This window comes from Erinaceus europaeus, chromosome 13, assembly GCF_950295315.1.
Source record: "Erinaceus europaeus chromosome 13, mEriEur2.1, whole genome shotgun sequence".
Lineage (NCBI taxonomy): Eukaryota > Metazoa > Chordata > Mammalia > Eulipotyphla > Erinaceidae > Erinaceus > Erinaceus europaeus.
This window is the reverse complement of record NC_080174.1, coordinates 46,378,766-46,395,227: the sequence shown is the minus strand read 5'-3', so window position 1 is coordinate 46,395,227 and position 16,462 is coordinate 46,378,766. Positions and strand designations below refer to the sequence as shown.

At 53.7% G+C, this 16,462-nt stretch overlaps 1 protein-coding gene across 1 annotated transcript in view; it reads left to right on the top strand.

Moving 5' to 3' along the window:
• Nucleotides 1-12,840, top strand: part of SDC3 (syndecan 3) — a 43,174-nt gene extending 30,334 nt beyond the window's left edge. The window contains exons 2-5 of the mRNA XM_007522449.3: nucleotides 4,342-4,459; nucleotides 6,097-6,713; nucleotides 7,733-8,027; nucleotides 8,846-12,840. Coding sequence (XP_007522511.2) covers nucleotides 4,342-4,459; nucleotides 6,097-6,713; nucleotides 7,733-8,027; nucleotides 8,846-9,012 — 1,197 coding nt within the window. The 3' untranslated portion in view covers nucleotides 9,013-12,840. The remainder of the gene's footprint in view (nucleotides 1-4,341; nucleotides 4,460-6,096; nucleotides 6,714-7,732; nucleotides 8,028-8,845) is intronic.
• The last annotated feature ends 3,622 nt before the right edge of the window (nucleotides 12,841-16,462 follow it).

The following is a 16,462-nucleotide window of genomic DNA, read 5'->3' as shown; positions in this document are numbered from 1 at the left end:
CAGGTGTGTCTGTGTGTGATAGATGGTGAGTGTGTGATGGTTGGGCACACAGGTTGAGGTGAGTGTTGCTGGCTCTCATGCCACAGTCTCTGTGTGTGTGTGTGTGTGTGTGCAGCTGTATTTGACAGGGTAGGGCTGTGTGTGTGCGTGTGAGGATCTGTAGTATGTGTGTGAAGCTGTGGGGCAGGTTGTCTGACAGCTGTTACGTGTTGAACTTACCTGGAGGATGCAGTGAGGGGCTGGGGGAAGCCTGCTGGGTGATGGGCCATTTGGGTCCTTTTTCCTTTAAAGGAACAGCGTGAATAATTATGCTAATTATATATGGGCATATGTAAATGAGAGGTCATATGGGAGTCAAAGGCTGTTAGTCACTGCCCTCCTCAATCCTGTGACTTCCCTCCCCCTTTCCCTCTAGCCTCCCAGGCTCCCTACCCTTTTGCTGTTCTCTCTATGCCTCCCCAACCCTCCCACCATCAAGGTTTAGCTGCCAGCAACCTTGCAAGAGTTCCTACCAGTTTCCCTGATCCCCAGCTCTGGTTCCCAAGTTGACCCTGGGTAAGTAGGGAGGGGTGCTGGGCATTGGGCACACTGCCCCCCTATTCCACCCCCCAGGTGGAAGATGCCCCCAGCATTCAGAGGCAGCTGAGCTTTCCTGAGGCCAGCTTCTGGCCCAGCTGGGGACTGCACACTACTGGGAGGGGATGTTCGCCAGGATTTATGCTTGGAAAATTACCCCGGTGGCCCCCTCCCCAACTTTGCCTGCCTGATGAGCTAGAAGCTAAATTAAGATGTTAGAGAATTCTCTCACTCCGCCTCCCACTCACGCCTCCTCTCCTTTCTCCCCGGCACACCCAGTCCTCCCTCCACTCTGGTGCCTCCATGCCCCTCTGGCTCCCCATGTTCCTCTATCACTGCCTCTCTGTCCAGTGTCTCTGCCCTCCCCCCAGCCATCATCCTCTCTGTTCTCACATAGTCTTTCCCTCTCCTGCTCTCCATCTCTGTGGGGAGCTGAGCTCTCCTGGTCCTTAGCATGGAGGAGCTGGTCGTCATGGTAACGGTTGTCATGTGGATGGCTACTGAGCTGGGGATGAATAGTATCTAGGTGAGCGCTACCTGAGTGGAGACTGATAGGCTCACAGGAGATTCCACACTCATTTCTGAGCCTCAGTGCTGCAGTGTGAGCCCCCCACCCAATGCCCACCCCCCAGGCATGTACCTATTTGCTCCCAAAGGCAGGGCAACACACGGTGCCTCTTTGTGCTTGCCTTTAGGTGAGTGTGTTGGTGTCTGTGTTCTCTGTGTCTCTGGGCGTGTCATTTTTAGGGTCTCTGTGCCTTCTGGGGGGGATCTTTCTTTAATGCAGGCCTTTCCAGGATCAGGGTGTTTGGCTTGTGAAGCATTAGCTACTGAGGGACCCTGAGAGCCCCCTGTGGTGCCCCCCCCCCCCCCCCCCCCGTGTTCAGCCCAGTTTAGGTGTCTCCAGGGATCACAGGCTTCCTAGGACTCCTCTCCTTGCTGCTCTCCAGTGCCAGTGGGAGGTTTGTGCAAGTGCACTGCGCAGACTCCCTGTTCAGGCCCTGTCCTGCTGAGTGGAGCTGCTCTCCGACTGCAGGCTGCTTGTGCAGGAACTGAGCTGAGAGTCTCTGTGGGGCTCTGATATGGTTAGGCCTGCAGACAGCCAGCAAACTCCCTCCCCTCAGGTTCTGGGAACTGGTTCTCAGGGGCAGTGGGGGCAGAGATAGGAGCTGGGGAAAGTTGGACGATCACTGCTTGGAGTTGGAATGTCTAAACAGGAGGAAGACCCAGCAATTAGTCATGGGAGCAATTACACTAATTGTTCCACTCCATGACTCACTGGTAGCAAGTAAATACTGATTAATTCATTACTTGGAGACTGTGTGTGGGGGGGGGGCGGTGATGGGGTGGAGGGTAGGAGATCTCCTGGCTCCCTGCCCTGGCCTCCTGCCCTGGTTGGCCTGGGGAGGGCTTTGGAACAGGTGGTTCAGGCTGAGGGCAGTAAACCAGGACTGGGATCCTCCCTCCAGTTCCATATGAACTCCAGAAGGAATCTGTCAGTGTCAGGCTGAGCTCATAAAGCCATGCCAACCATATCCTGATGTGGAATCAGGATGAAAAATGACCTGTTCCCAAGATAAAGTTGCTAGCTGAACACGGGAATTCTTTTCCTGTGGGGCTTCCTCATCTTCAGCTCCAGTCTTCCCCTGCCTTCACCCACCCCACCCCCCAGCCTTGAGAATTAATCCTGCCTTCTAATTCCAACACTATTCCTTGCACATATTTTCTGAAGACTTACTTTGTGCTAGTCAGTCTCCTCCCTGCATCAAAGCATGGCAGGAGTGGGCAAAACTACTGCACACGTGTACACCCAAGCTCCCAAGTAGTGGTCAGTGTGTGAATATGGAAGCCGGGGATGCTTCTGAGAGAGCCAAGCAGTGGGGGACTCGCCACAGAAGTGCTGGGGGGCAGGAGTTAGCTGGCAGGAAGTTGGATGGAAAATAAAGGTGTCCTTGGTGAAGAGAACAGCATGAGTAAGAGAGGCAGGAGAGACCAGGCATGCTCCAGGGAGCAGAAAGGTGCCTGGGGAGCTGGAATCAAGTGGTGGAGGGGGTTCATATGGGCCCTGGAGAGAGCAGGCAGTTGAGCAGTAGGCTGTGCTTTCCCATCTGGAACACTGGCTTGCTTTGCTTTCTCTGAGCTGTCTTTCTTTATTTCCCTTGTTTTAAGTCCTAGATGCTGAGCCTTCAGCTCTGAGAATCTTGCCTTTCTCCAGGAAGCTTCAGGGGCAGGGGCTTCGGCTGCACAATGTCTGCTCTTTTGAGTGGGGTGAGGGATTGTCTCTCTAGGGTTTTACTACTCCAGGCTGTGGTGGTTTTTTTAAAATTTTTTATTTATTTATTTATTTATTTATTTATTTATTTATTTTTATAGACTGAAACACACACACACACACACACACACACACCCCACTGAAGCTTCTTTCTGTCTGGTGGGGGCCAGGCTTATACTTGGGTCACATGCATGGCAAAGCAGCACACTATCCAAGTGAGCTATTTCACTGACCCTAAATTACTCATATATATATTCCCTTTTGTTGCCCTTGTTTCATTGTTGTAATTATTGTAGTTGTTATTGATGTCGTCATTGTTGGATAGTACAGAGAAATGGAGAGAGAAGGGGAAGACAAAGATAAACACCTATAGACCTGCTTCACCACTTGTGAAGCGACCCCCCTGCAGGTGGGGAACCGGGGGCTCGAACCAGGATCCTTATGCCGGTCCTTGCACTTTGCGCCACGTGTGCTTAACCTGCTGCGCTACTGCCCGACTCCCCCTTAAATTATTCTTTTAAGAGGTTAATGTTGACTTTAATCCAGAGGTGCAGTACCCTGGTTTAGCCTGGGCCCAAGGGACCCCTGGCACCTGGCTTTCCCAGGAGAAGTTTTGGGTCCAGTAGGCTGGACCCTGAGAGAAACCCTTGCCACCCCTCCTGAGCCCAAGAATCCCTTGTGGCAGAAGCAGAGGTGGCATTTGGATCCTGAACTGATTGTGAGATCCTTTGGGGGCAGGTGTGATGGGCAGGGATGTAGTAGCTATTTTCTTATTTGGGAGAGGATCTGACATCTGTAATCTCCCTCCCGTTTAAGTTAACCCCTTCCCACCCATGAGCTCCAAATCTCCCCAACACCCACGTCTCCCCGATGGAGCTAATTGCTCTGCCTTAGGGATTTTCAGATGTGAGACTTGGTGCCAAGCAGAGTCTGCATGGCATTGTATCAGTGCTCTGTGGTGAGCTGGAGCCACAGGCTTCAGCCCCCCCTCCCACCCCCATGATGGGGACTGATGTTGCAGCTTTCATTTGGGGGACTCAGTGGGGTCTGTGAGAGACCCTTTGAGAATGGAACTGATGGCACCTGTGCTGGGCACCTACTGTGTGTCAGATGTGCACTCAGCACTGCCCAGGTGCTTACACTCAGCACACCCAGGAGCTGTTTGGGTAGTGAGGGAGGAGTGATGGGAGAGATTCAGGAACTCCCCTCAGGTCATGCCTCGCCAGAGTCCTGGAGCCAGGACAAGACCCAACATTCTGGCTCTAAATCCCCTTCTTCCACCAGGTGTCCTGCTCAGGGGATGGGGAGGGACCAGGGCTCCCCATGGGGGCCACTAGGGAGATGGCGTGCTGCCTTGGCCCCTGTGAGGTGTGGGTGGGATGTGGTTACTAGACCAGGTTTGCCCAAGTACAGACTGTCACAGCCCCTGACATAAGTGCCAACCCTCTGGGTTTGTGGGATACTGAGCCTACGCCCAACTCTGCTCTCCTCAGACTCAGCGCTGGCGCAGTGAGAACTTCGAGAGGCCTGTGGACCTTGAGGGCTCCGGGGATGACGACTCCTTCCCCGACGATGAACTGGATGACCTCTACTCAGGGTCGGGCTCGGGCTGTAAGTGCCTCTCCTTCCTCCCCTGGCTTTGGTGCCCAGTCCCCCTGCCCCCCTCCCCCAGGCTTTGAGGGCTGGAAACGGGAGACCATACCTGAGAAGGGCAGCTGGTTTTCAGGGCTGCACCAGGGCCTTGAGGACCTCGGGGCCCAGGACCCCTAGCATCCCATGCTTTCTGCTTCTGCATCTCTGCATGCTCTGTGGGGGTGGGGGGGGGCACGTGCCCCTCAGTAACCCAGTTCTCAGAGTAGCCCCCCACCCCGCCTCTCCGCGGCTGGGAGGGACTCAGAGTCACACCTCTCAGCAAAAGCTGTCTGATGGGCCCAGATGGAGGTGGCCCCTGCTGGCCCCTTGGCTGTGGCCAGGGGATCGGTGCGGGAGTGATGGGCAAGGGCAGCCTTGGACGAGTGTGAGACAGGGAGGCAGCTGAGTGCGAATCCTGGCTTAGCTGCTTTGAAGCGGTGCCAGCTCCAGGGGCAGAAGGCTACAGCATAACATGTAGGTGCTGCTCAGACAGCCCGCAGAGAAAGTAGCTATGCTGCTGGGGTCAGGGGTGATATTGAGGGGACAGGGGTGCTTCTGCTGAAACAGGACATCTTCTGGTCAGAGAACTGGCTACCCAAACCCCTGGCTTCTGGTCTCCCCACTTCCCCTTTCTTGTAAGCTTCTTAGAAAGTTTTTCAAAAGCCCCTCTGATGGGTTGTGTCTGTACTCTCAGGCCTTTCTGATTTTCTTCTCTCCTTGATTTAAGACCCCAGGAGCTGGGTGTGGCTTCCCCACACCCCATTTCCCACAGTCCTCTCATGGGGCCTGGCTTTGAGCACTTCCTGAAGAGCAAAGACTTCTTTCCCTCATGTCCTCCTGTGCTTCAGAGGAGCCCTGAGATGATCAGGGCCTTGTGCTTGTAGGAGAAGTATGCCCGAGTCTGTCCCCAGAATGCCACCCGCACAGCTTCCTTTTTAAGCTGCCTCCTGACCTCCAGCTAGAGTTGTAGCCAGAAGAGCCTTTGTTCTGAAGGAAGTCAAAGGTACAGATATGTGCTATTTTTCTGTCACTCGGGTTATCACTGGGACTTGATGCCTGTACAGTTTCACCATTCCTGACATCTATTTTTTCTTTTTTCTTTTTCTTTCTTTCTTTGATAGAGGGTGAGATATAGAGGGAAAGAAGGGGGAGGGAGATACAGAGAAGCAGATATGCCTGTAGCACTGCTCTATTTCTTGTGAAGCTTCCTCTTTGCAGGTGGGGACTGGGAGCTTGAACCAGGGTCCTTGTGCATGGTATCTGGTACACCACAGCATAAACCCCACAGAAGAGTATCTCGCTGGGTGGAGAAGAGTTGGAGGATATTCACCAGCCATTGCCACCAGCCATGGCAACCTTTGATCAGGCTGTGCCATCTCTCCCTCAACTTGTCCTGGGATAATGGCACAAAGTGTAAGGGGTAGGAGCCAGTGCTCTGTAGTGAGCTGGAGCCATGGGCTTCAGTCCCCCACACCCCCATGATGGGGGCTGATGTTGCAGCTTTCATCTGGGGGACTCAGTGGGGTCCCTAGTCCTGATAGCTGTCCTTGCCCTGGGGTCCTCCTGTCCCTCTGGTCATCCGGTTCCGTGGCTCTCTCCTCTCTCCTACCCCTCAGACTTCGAGCAGGAGTCGGGCATTGAGACAGTCATGCGGTTCAGCCCGGACATGGCCTTAGCCATATCCACCACACCTGCTGTGTTGCCCACCCTGGACATCCAGCCTGTGGGCACCCCGTTTGAAGAGCTGCCCTCTGAGAGTCCCACCCCAGAGCCAGCCACCAGTCCCCCAGTGGTGACAGAGGTCCTGGAAGAAGAGCCCAGCCAGAGAGCCACCACCATCTCCACTCCCACGGCAACCACAGCTGCCACAACCACAGGAGCCCTGCCCGTGGTGACTGTGCCTGCCACAGCAGCTGCTGCCACCCCCAGCATCCCTGCAGCACCCCCTTCAGTGGCCACCACCTCTGTCATAAGGACCACCGGCGTTCGGAGGCTTCTGCCTCTCCCCCTCACCACGGCTGCCAGGGCCCTACCTGCCACCCCTGCAGTGCCCTCCCCACCCACCACAGTGGCTGCCCTGGACACGGAGGCTGCCACCCCCAGGCTGGTTAGCACAGCTACCTCCCAGCCCAGGGCTCTTCCCAGGCCAGCTACCACCCAGGAGCCTGACATCCCTGAGAAGAGCACCCTGCCCCTGGGGACCACTGCCCCTGGACCCACAGAAGTGGCTCAGGTGAGTGGGTAGGTAGAGAATGGGGAGTGGGAGCAGGGGTGGGTGGGGCTGGGCCCAGGAGAGGGAGGCTGGGTGGTGCAGCACTGAGAACCCAGAGACAAGCCAGACACTGGTGGGGAGTGTGAGGGGGGCCATGTGGGGCATGCACTTAGGAGACCCACATGGAAGTGAGCCAGGCTCAGGTTTATACAGTTTCACTCTGTACAGTGTGGATAGCAGGCTCTAAACAATACCTCAGCACAAATTCCCCAGAGATTGTTACTAAAGAAACCAGGGGGCAGGGATGGAGATGAGGTGGGGACAGGAGGTGGCCTGGTGAGATCAGTGGCAGCATAGCATTAGCTGGAAGCATAGAGTTTGCAGTTAGGTGACCTGGAGTTTAGTCTTGCTTCTACCAGTTACTGGCTATGTGTTCCTGGGAAAATCACTTAACCTCTCTGACCCTCTTTCCTGCTCTGCAAGTGGAGATTAATAACACCTCCTTCAGATGGTGTACCAGATAGCTCACTGGACTTGCAAGCATGAGGTCCTGAGTTTGATTCCTGGTATTGTGTGTGCCAGAATGATGCTCTGGGTCTCTCTCTTGCTGATAAGTGAATAAGTAAATCTTAAAAATAGTTAAGACTTAAAAAAGATAAGGGGCCAGGCACTGGTGCAGCTGGTTGAGTGCACATAGTACCATGCTTAAGGACTTGGGTTCAAGCTCCTGCTCGCCTGCAGGGGGAAAGCTTCATGCATACTGGAACAGTATTGCAGGTGTCTCTTTTTCTCTCTCCTTCCCCCTCCCTTCCTTCTTAATTTCTGTCTCTATCCAAATAAATAAAAATTTAAAAATCTATATCATCTTGCTAAAAAAAAAAAAGATTAAGGGTTAACTACATGTCCTGTACTCAGCAGCTTCTGATGTCTAGTGAAAGCTTATTGACAGTGTGTTCGCTCCTCTGGAGCTGTACTGTGGCAGTGGGCCCCTGTGTCCATGGCTGCCCCATGCTCTTGGGCTCATGCTAACTTCCTTGCAGACTCCAACTCCAGAGTCTTTCCTGACCACCGTTCGAGATGAGCCAGAGGTTCCAGTGAGTGGGGGGCCCAGCGGGGACTTTGAGCTGCCAGAGGAAGAGACCACACAGCCAGACACAGCCAATGAAGTGGTGGCTGTGGGCGGGGCTGCAGCCAGGCCATCACCTCCTCCACCTGGGACACTGCCCAAGGGTGCCCGCCCAGGCCCTGGCCTCCTGGACAATGCCATCGACTCAGGGAGCTCAGCAGCCCAGCTGCCTCAGAAGAGCATCCTGGAGCGGAAGGAGGTGCTCGTAGGTGAGGCTTGGGAGGCTAAGGGACTTGGGGAGGGGCAGAGGGTGGCAACTAGGTGGGCCTCAGTTGGCCACCTAAAAATCCAAGAGGGAGATCAAGGCATGGGTATCCTGGAAAGGAAAAGGTGGAGAGTTCATCCCTGGGACTTCCCTTCTGATTCATCTGACCCTACCCCACACCGAGTCTGATTCTATTTCTGACACCACCCTCAGGGCCCTCTGGCCTTAATTTCTGGTCACTCTAATTGACTCCTCCTGGGACTCACCCCTGAGTGCTAACCTCTTCTCTCATTCTCTGTGTTCACCACCTCCCTTAGCTGCTGTCCCTGAAGACCTGCTATGGCCACATCTCCTGAAAAGTGTTTGGACTCATCCCAAACCTGCTGCCCACTTAGGAGCAGTATGACCTGGGACAGGTCCTCTACCTCCCAGACTCCCTTTATCCTATCTGCAGCATGGTAACAGTCACTTTGCCTGTAATCAGTTCTCAGTGCCTCTCTGTAGGCGGGATGGACCCTAGCACTTTTCTCCATGTGCCATATGAGGAATCAGTGTTAGTAGGTATTAGGCTGTGAGAACTGAGGCAGACCCCAGTGAAGCTCTAAATGACAGCCACTGTTGGTGGTATTAGAGCTGATTCTCACTAAAACAAAACACCAGTTTAAAAAAAGTAATAATTCTAGTCTCTCTCCAACATCAGTCTCAGATTCAAGATTCATAGCACTCTCCATTCTTGACCCCAGGGCCCTGCCCCTTCTGTGCAGACTCTGGGCTCCGTCCATCTGATCTTTGGGTCATGACTTCTGCCTTCTTCTTCCACAGCTGTGATTGTAGGTGGGGTGGTGGGCGCCCTCTTTGCAGCCTTCCTGGTCACGCTGCTCATCTACCGCATGAAGAAGAAGGACGAGGGCAGTTACACCCTGGAGGAGCCCAAGCAGGCGAGTGTTACTTACCAGAAACCTGACAAGCAGGAGGAGTTCTATGCCTAGTGGAGCCTCAGTGCCTCCTGTAGCCTCAGCACTGCCCCTCTGCCCAGTCCCCCACCTGGGGCAGCCTCACCATCCTTGGCCTGGGACTGGGCCTGAGAGGGGGCCTGGCTCCAGTTCATCTCCGCCCATCCTCACATGGTCTGCCTGGACTGCCAGCTTCACACAGACCTTCCCCAAGGCACAGGGGGCGCTGCCATCTGCTCCAGACTGTGCCCTTACGAGCTCATCTCTTATTGTCCCACTGCAATGGGGCTTCAGGAGCTCATGTCAGATGGACAGGAGAAAGGAAGCTCCTGATTGGCTGATGGGGAAAAAGGTGGTGTTTGAGATGGGCTTGAGCTTGAGCTTCAACTTCAACTTGGCCCCCACAGAACTGGCTGAAGTCTCCTTTCTGGGACAGACAGACATTCAGACTGATTTCCAGGAAAAGCCTTTGGCAAGTTTAGCCCTGAAATCAAGTGACTGCAGTCTCTTCCTCCTGTCCCAGGGCTTTCTGCCTGAGTGAGAGGGCACCCTTGTCACCAGCCAGTTTTGTCCTGGCCTCTCCAGGGTTGTGAGATCACTCCCTCCTTTCCCACCCTCATGCACATTCACCTCTTCCAGTCTGCTGCAGAGGAATTGGCTTCCGAGGTCCTCTGGCAGTCACTGGTGAGGGGTGCTGCTGGGTGACTATGCTCTCCGTCTGGTGAGTGGATTCTGCACAGACACCGTCTCCCACAGTCACAAAGACAAAAGCACGCAATGACAACACCACACACAATCCTGACTTCCCAGCCAGTCAAGACATGCCACAGACACATTCTCCCAAAGATGCTTCTTCCCAGGCGTTCCTCTCACAACCCCCACTCACAAATGCTTATAACGGTGCAAGTCACTCGTCACCATCACTCAGTGGTGCCATGTGGCCTGCCTCCCTTCTGTCCCTCCTTTTGTCCCCACTCTGGCACCACACATGTTGTCTCCAGCTGTCAGGTGCACTGGGGAGGGTGGGATGAGACCAGAACAATCAGCCCATATTGGGTCCCCTGAGTTGCCCTATCACACTCAGCCCCTTGCCACAGCACCCATCGCTACAGACCCCAGTGTGTCAGACACAACCCCTTGTGGATGCACAATCTCACCCCACACAGCCCCACTCTCACACTGCAGGAGGATGGGTGGGCACTTGAGCCCTTCCTGGCATAAAGTGCAGTGGGGAGGGATGTCTCCCCAAAGCCCCCTAGGGCACTGCACACCAGGTGGCAACCCTGGCCTCAACCCACCTGCATCACTCCTCTCTGTAGACTGCAAAGGGCTTCAGGGGCCAGTCCCCCACTCACTGGGGGAAGGCAGGCTGGTTCCTGGAGTTTGTCCCTGGGAAGTGGAGGTGACTTGGATTGCCCAAGGACAAAGGCCCCCAGTTGGGGTGAGGGCAGGTGGTGTGGCTCCTGGTCCCCCTGTTCCCCCTCTAGCCCTGAGCTAGGGGGCTGACTTTGCCTCCCAGGACACAAGTCTCCAAAGTGCCTGTGAGGGTTGGCCTTGCCGCCGGGCCCTCTGCACCCTCTCCTCTCTGCCTCACCAGGCCCACCTCAGCCCCACCCACTGGTCTTCCCTGGGCCCTTCCCCTAGATGCCTCCCGGCTCATTTGGCCCAACATCCTGGCATTTCTCCTGCCTGCAGCCACATGGACGCACAGATGGAAGCAGTTTATCCTGATGCACTGCCTCAGGTTGAAGATTGAGTCTGAGGGGTTTGAGGGATGGGGGAGCAGGTGTCACACACCCCCTTCTCCCCTTTCCTTGTTACCATTGCAAGTGGGGTCACTTCTGTAGATATTTTAAATGTGGGCAGAAGGGGTCAGTCACAAGCCTCCTTTGGGGGATACTGTACTTGGTGGGGGCTTTTGGAGCCAAGGGGTATGGTCTCAGTTGTGGTTGGCTGGTGCTCACCCTCTTATTCCTCACCCAGAACCCCAATTAACAGGAACCTGAGTTTTGTTTCTGTTCCCTTCTGAGACTCCCTGGTGACAAACTTCTGTGGGGTGAGAAGTGTTGGTACTGAGGCACTGAGGACAAGGCTCTAGGAGCTGCCCACAGCACCCCATTCACCTCCACCCTGCTTCCAGGCTGGAGCTCCACCTTTCAGGCCCTGAGGGTCCCCTCAGCAGGGCTTGGAGGCTTAGAGGAACCCAAATGGCTCCAGCCCAGCCACTGAAGTGGGGGTGGGGGGAAGTCCAGGTCTACACTCTGTTGGTGACTTGAACTGTCATCTCTGTAGTGGGAGTGCTAGGAGATGTGACATGGAGGAGACCAAAGGCCTAGCTTCCTCCTGCCCTGTGCCCTGGTGGACTGCTGTTTGGGACAGCAGCTCTGGTAAGAAGGCCTGGGCAGGCCAAGGCTGAGGAACCAGGAAAGTGGGACCGGGGTGAGAGTCCCAGCAGTGCAGTCAGCCTCTGTGTGGGGCAGGAGTCCACAGTGGAGCTGGGTCCTGCATAGGATGGGCAGGTGGGGGTCTCAACTTGCTGGGCCCCAGTCTTGGCCTGATTCCTCACCTCCTGAGGGCTGGAATTGGGGGACTTTGTGTCATGTGAAAGAAGAGGCTTGGGGGATCATTCAGGGGAGTATTGGACTGATAACAAATGTCCAGACTTGACCCTCATGACTTTCAACAGAGCCAGACCTTCCTGCCAGCCCCGTGGGGCAAGGCGATCCTAGAAAGAGGTCGGAGACTAGGCAGAGCTGGTGCTCTCCTAGGTGCAATGTGCATGCAGGCCTGCTCAAGAGCACTCCTGAGCCCCCAGTGCTGCTGGGAGGAGGGCACGCGGCAGGGACCTGGTATTTTATAGAAATATGGCCAGTTCCAAAGGAGGAGGAGCTTGTGTAGCTTGAGAACTTCTCTGGAGTCTAGGTGGCCACAGAGACCATCAAGCAGACTGGGGTCTAGGGAGTTGGGGGTTGCCCGCCCTCCAAGTATGACTTCTAAAGCCCAGACTGTATCTCACGGAGGTGGGGGGGGGCAGAAGGGGTACCTCTCCTGGAAGGTGGGTTCCCTTGATCACTGGAGGTGAGGGGTAGTACCCAGAGCTGGGCAGGGCAGGTCTGTGGGCAGTGGCACAGGATGCTGAGACCAGCCCTTTCTGGGCTTGGCAAAACTGTCTGTCCTGGCTGGGGCTCTGGGTGCCAGGGGAAGACCCACCTCTGCCTATCAGGCCAGGTGTGTCTGCTGCCCCCACCCCAGCTGTCCTCCTGACAGCCACACCCTGGACTTGCCTCCTCAGACCTCCTGCCTGTAAATAGAAGCCCACAACTGTACAGACTTAGAGATGCTGAGGCTGGGCCAGAGTCGCCACCCAAGGGCTCACGGCCCCGGCATCCCCTAGATGCCCACCTGGCAGCTCAGCACACCTGGCCCCAGTGTGGTGAATGCATGTAAATATTCTTCGTAGGTGGTACGGCTCCAGAGAGCCCCCTGAAGACAGTGTCCCTTCCTTGCGTCCTTTCTCCTGTACAGAGCTTTCCAAGAACCTGGCCTGGGACAGCTGGGAGCTTATGGGCTCCCCCAGGTCTCCCTGGCCCTCTCCCCCACCCTACTCCCCCCCATAACCTGTTTATTAACCACACCTGTCCTGACTTCATGGCCAAAACTTTCAATGAGAAAAGTGAAGGGAAGAGACTGGAAGACGAGACCAAGACTCTTGTCCCTCTGTGGGCACTTAGCCCTCCCAGCCTTGTGAAGGAACTGTTTGGGTTCTTTTGTTTGTTTGTTTCTATTTGTTTTGTTTTTCTTTTTTTTCTAACACTCCCCGTGCTGTGCCCATTTATAAGAGGAAATAAAATCAAGCTGAAATGACAGATGTGGTTGGAGTGTGAGATGATGTAGAGAGGTCATTCGGGTAGGGGTAGCCCACAGTCCACCTGTGACCTGGGCCACCATTCCCTCTCAAAGGAGCAGGAAAGTGAAGGGAATTGACCTGCAGGCCCTTTCGGGAGCCATTATAATGAGAGCTGCCTCTGGTGGAGAGCTGGGGAAACCACGGAGCTGACTGTGGTATGGCTGATGGGGGGGTGGTGGTGGGGGGGGCTGTGGCTGGAAAGGCTGGGCTGTGGTGGCATTGGGAGACCTGTGGTCTACCCCCCCAGGGTGGGGAAAGACTCTGGTTTCAGGCCACAAAAACCCCTGGGACTGCAGGATGTTGGAGTCACACAGGCGGAGGTGGGAGGGCTCAGGCTGCTAGGCCTGGTTCCAAGCCCCAGCAGCATTTCCTAACTTGGACTCAGGAGCAGCTCCTTGGCTTCACTGAACCTCAGTTTTCTCTAGCAGCTTCCCCTCAGTAACATGTGGTAGGGACTCTATGGGCTGGGGGGGGGGGGCATTCAGCATGGTGCTTGGTAATGTCTGCCTCAGCCTGCACGGTCTTCCATGACGGTGTCAGAACAAAACAGAGGACCTGGGCAGGGGCACATCCAGTAGAGTACACATGTTACCATGCAACCAGGTTCAAGTCCCAGGTTCCCATCTGAATGGGGGAAGCCTCATGAGCAGTGAAACAGAGCTGCAGGTATTTCTTTCCCCATCTCTCCTTTTGCTCTCAATTCCTCTGTCTCTCTAAAAATAATAATAACAATAATAATAATGGATAAATGGGAACCTGGGATATCTGTAACCTTGAACCAGATTGACTCCCAAGCGCCCTTCCTGCACCCTTCAATATAGAAGTCCTTACTTCAGGGGCTGAGTGGTGGCACACATGGTTGAGTCCACATGTTCCCATGTGCAAGGACCCAGGTTTGAGCCCCCCGCTCCCCACCTGCAGGGGGGACACTTCATTAGTGGTGAAGCAGATCTGCAGGTCTCTCTCTCTCTCTCTCTGACTCTTTGAACTTCTCTCACAATTTCTCTGTTTTATCAAAAAAAAAAATATATATATATATGGGGGAGGAAGAAGGGAAAGATATCCTCCAGGAGTAGCAGGGAATGTCCCTGCTGTTGGTGGCACACCTGGTGAAAGGAAGCTGGTTGGTGCATCCTGGGGACAGTGTTCACTCTGCTGCTTAGCAGCTCTCCAAGATCGCCCCCTTTTCCTTCCTACAGTCCATTTTCCTACTGGACATGGGGGCCATGTCCTCTAACCTGGGCTCAAGAGTCACATCACAGACTTCTCTCCTCAAGAGTGAACTCTTCCACTTCCCAGGCCTTGTCCACTCTTAGCCTTTACTGGGAGACAGACCATAACCAGAACCTTTCATATCTGTGTCTTGACATAAGTAGGGGGCAGGGGCGGGGGGGGACAGGAGTCTTTCCTTCTTAGTCACCTCTTTTACCCCCTCCCCCAGTCCCACTCTAGGCAGTCCCTTCACTTCTAGACAATTCAGAGATAGAACCCTGAGGCCTAGAGCTTCATTGTGGGACCTCGAGTCTGTGCAACTGTAAAGTGGAGTGGCGGGGCCAACCCTGCCACCTTGACAGAGGACTAGTGACATTCAAATATCATTGATGGAGTCCTAGCAGAGGATGTCAAGAGTTGAGCAGGCAGCTGGATTGTGGTGCAACTGATTGAGCACACTTTACAATGCACAAGGACCGGTGTCCCTACTTGGGGGGTGGTGTTTAACAGAGAAGCAGTGCTGCAGATGTCTCTGTCTCTCTCCCTCCATATAGCCCCCTTGATTCTCAATTTCTCTCTGCCATATCTGATAAATAAGTTAAAACTAAAAAAATTCAATCAGGATGAGCCATTTTAACAGAGATCTGGGCCCCGGTTAGAAAGAAGTATTCCAGGATGTGAGAGATTGGTTTGAGAGATTCAAGGCTTACTTCATGTGATGGTGTCTTCTCCAGGAAGCCTTTGGAAGATCATTTCTCTGTCCCCTGAGTTTCTGTAGCCTGTAAGTATCACCCTACCTCCTTCTCATTGGAACCCTAGCAATGTGTGTCCACAGCTTATATTCAACTGGGATGAGCTGGAGGCCTGTGATCAGACTCAAGTAGACCCATTGTCCTATCTTTCTGAGCCTCAGTTTCCTCACTGCAAACATGGGTAATAAGGTGGATACCTGGAGGCTGTTTTGAGGGTTAAATGAAATAATAAAGGTTCACCTCAGAGATATGGAAGATTGGGTTCCAGCCTGTGCAATAAAGCAAAGACAGCAGCAAAGCAAGTTACAGAAAGTGTTCGATTTCCCAGTGCTTATAAAAGCTATGCCCTTGGGGTCAGATGGTGGCATACCTCTGTGAATACACACATTACCATGTGCAAGGAGCCAGGTTCAAGCCCGTGGTTCCTACCTGCAGGGGGGAAGCTTTATGAGTCGTGAAGCAGTGTTGCAGGTCTCTCTCTCTCTCTCTCTCTCTGTTGCCCCCCTCCCCTCTCACTTTGTCCTATCAAAAAATAGTTTAAGAAAGGATATAAAAAAAGCTATGTCTACACTATATTATAGTCTATTAGGTGTGCAATAGCATTATGTCTAAAATAATCCATGAAAAAATGTACATGCCTTAATAACAATAAAATATTGCTTAAAAAATGCTAACCATGCATCCATAGACTTGCTGGGTGAAGTGTTACCACAAGCCTTCAGTTTGTAAAAAAAAAAAAAAAGTACAGCTCTTTATGCAAAAGACTTTGCTGCCTGAGACTCCAAGACCCCAGATTCAATTCCTGGCATCACCATAAGCCGTTGCTGAGCAGTGCTTATGGTAAAAAGAACAAGAGAAGAAAATGAAAAAAAAAAAAAAAAAGGAGGGAAGCACAAAAAGATGCATCATAAAGGAAGTATGCCTGGGTACTGAACGCCACAAATATGATGCTTGGCATATGTCACTGCCAGTAGCTTGTCTGTCTTTCTGTGAGGGAGTCTTTATTCAAACTCCAGCCTGCCTCCCACAAGCTGCATGACCTTGGGCGTGTGGTTCACACTGCTCAATTGTCCCCACCTGTGAGATGGGGGCAGTGCCAGCACCTAGGTGCTGTGACCAGAACCATGTCTGACTTGGTGCCATTCAAGTGTGGACAGTTGCTGCTGTCCTCATGATTGCTGCCGTCATCCGCAGTACCCAGCATGCTGCTCTTGAGAGACGAATCTTGGTAGACATCAAGAAACTGGTGTCAGTGCTGCTATCTGCTCTGTAAGACTTTGATTTAGGCCTGGAAATCCTATTCTGGGGCTGTGTAGATGGGTGGGCCTGCTGGGTATCAGAGTTTCAGTCTGGGTTCCTCAACCCAAGGATGAGCAACAATACAGAAGGGTAGAGGGAAGAATAGTTGATTGTTTCCTGTGGCCCAAGAGGTCAGAACACCCACCTGCCTGAGCTGCCCCAAGAACAGAGAGTGCTCAGCTCTCAAGGGCCGCCCACCCGTCTCTGCCAGCCAGAGGGTGGGCTCAGGTCAGACCAAGGCTTCAGGGTGATCCCTGCTAGAGCTGCCAGCCCCAAAGAGGAAGGAGGTTGGGTTTGGTGCTGGGGTGGAGGAATA